This window comes from Atta cephalotes, assembly GCF_000143395.1.
Source record: "Atta cephalotes unplaced genomic scaffold scaffold00009, whole genome shotgun sequence".
In the NCBI taxonomy this organism is placed as follows: Eukaryota; Metazoa; Arthropoda; class Insecta; order Hymenoptera; family Formicidae; genus Atta; species Atta cephalotes.
In genome coordinates this window covers 165,614-166,692 of record NW_012130073.1, presented here as the reverse complement: position 1 = coordinate 166,692, position 1,079 = coordinate 165,614, and the positions used below count along the sequence as shown (strand labels likewise).

The 1,079-nt window shown below is 28.8% G+C and overlaps 1 protein-coding gene across 1 annotated transcript in view; it reads right to left on the bottom strand.

Moving 5' to 3' along the window:
* LOC105627403 (paraplegin) overlaps positions 1-1,079 on the bottom strand; it is a 5,626-nt gene continuing 4,547 nt past the window's right edge. The window contains exon 9 of the mRNA XM_012208686.1: positions 1-165. Within this exon, the coding sequence (XP_012064076.1) occupies positions 1-165 (165 nt within the window). The remainder of the gene's footprint in view (positions 166-1,079) is intronic.

Sequence of the window (1,079 nt, the reverse complement as noted above, 5' to 3'; positions counted from 1 at the left end):
TCACTCTACAGCTTCTCTCTCTACCGAGGGGGATTCTCTAGCTGGATCAGAATTTTCAAATTCTGCTGGTTCTACAAGTCGCTTCTTTCCATAGGGTGGCGGTCCAATTAATTTTTCTACGTCGTCATAGAACAATGTTTCCTTCTTCAATAGAGCTTCTGCAAGCTGTTGCTCAATAAAAATATTTAGTAAAACTTCTGTTAGGGAACCTCCACCTTGACCTTGACATATGTCAAAGTGTCATAATCATGACATTCAAAAGGTTTTAGGTTTGTTTATTAAAATTATTAACAAAAGTTATTTTAAAAAAAGATGATTTTTTGTTGTTAGCTTATGAAATCTTGCTTTATGTTTTTGTACGAATGCATGCCCATTTATGTATTAAATTAAATCTTCATCTTATTAAATGAATGAGTCTGAAAAATATTTAAAAATATTTAAAAAATATTAAAGAAAAATATTTTAAAAAATATTGAAAATTGAAAAAATCAAGACAGCTCTCTATGGAAGGTAATGGCGTTATATTGAATATAACGCTGAGACATCATTTATTCTGAATCTTCATCTTACTAAATATAAATTAGTCTATAATATACTAAAAATAATGAAAGCTAAAAATATAAAAATAAAATAAGAGTATATCATGCATGCTACAAGCAAAGCCATAGCACATATTGCTATCAATACATACTCATTCATATTTTTTTTTTATCACAATATACTTTAATTCCTATTATATTTTTGTTACAATTAATAGTTATTAATATGATAGGCAAGGAGAAGGATGCTTCCCCTTTTTCACCCGAGTGCACGTCACACTGAGAGATACATGTTTCTTCCGGAGTTCTAATACTCGTATCAGACTACGGATTGACGGTTTACGATTAACGGTTGCCCAATTCTATTTAAACCAATCATGATGTAGCAAGTCCATGATTGGCTGAAATAGAACCGGGTAACGTCAATCATAATTGTCAACTCGTAGTTTTGATACTCCTCTAATAGTATATATACTACTTGTATATATATATATATATATATATATATATATATATATATATATATATATATATATATAT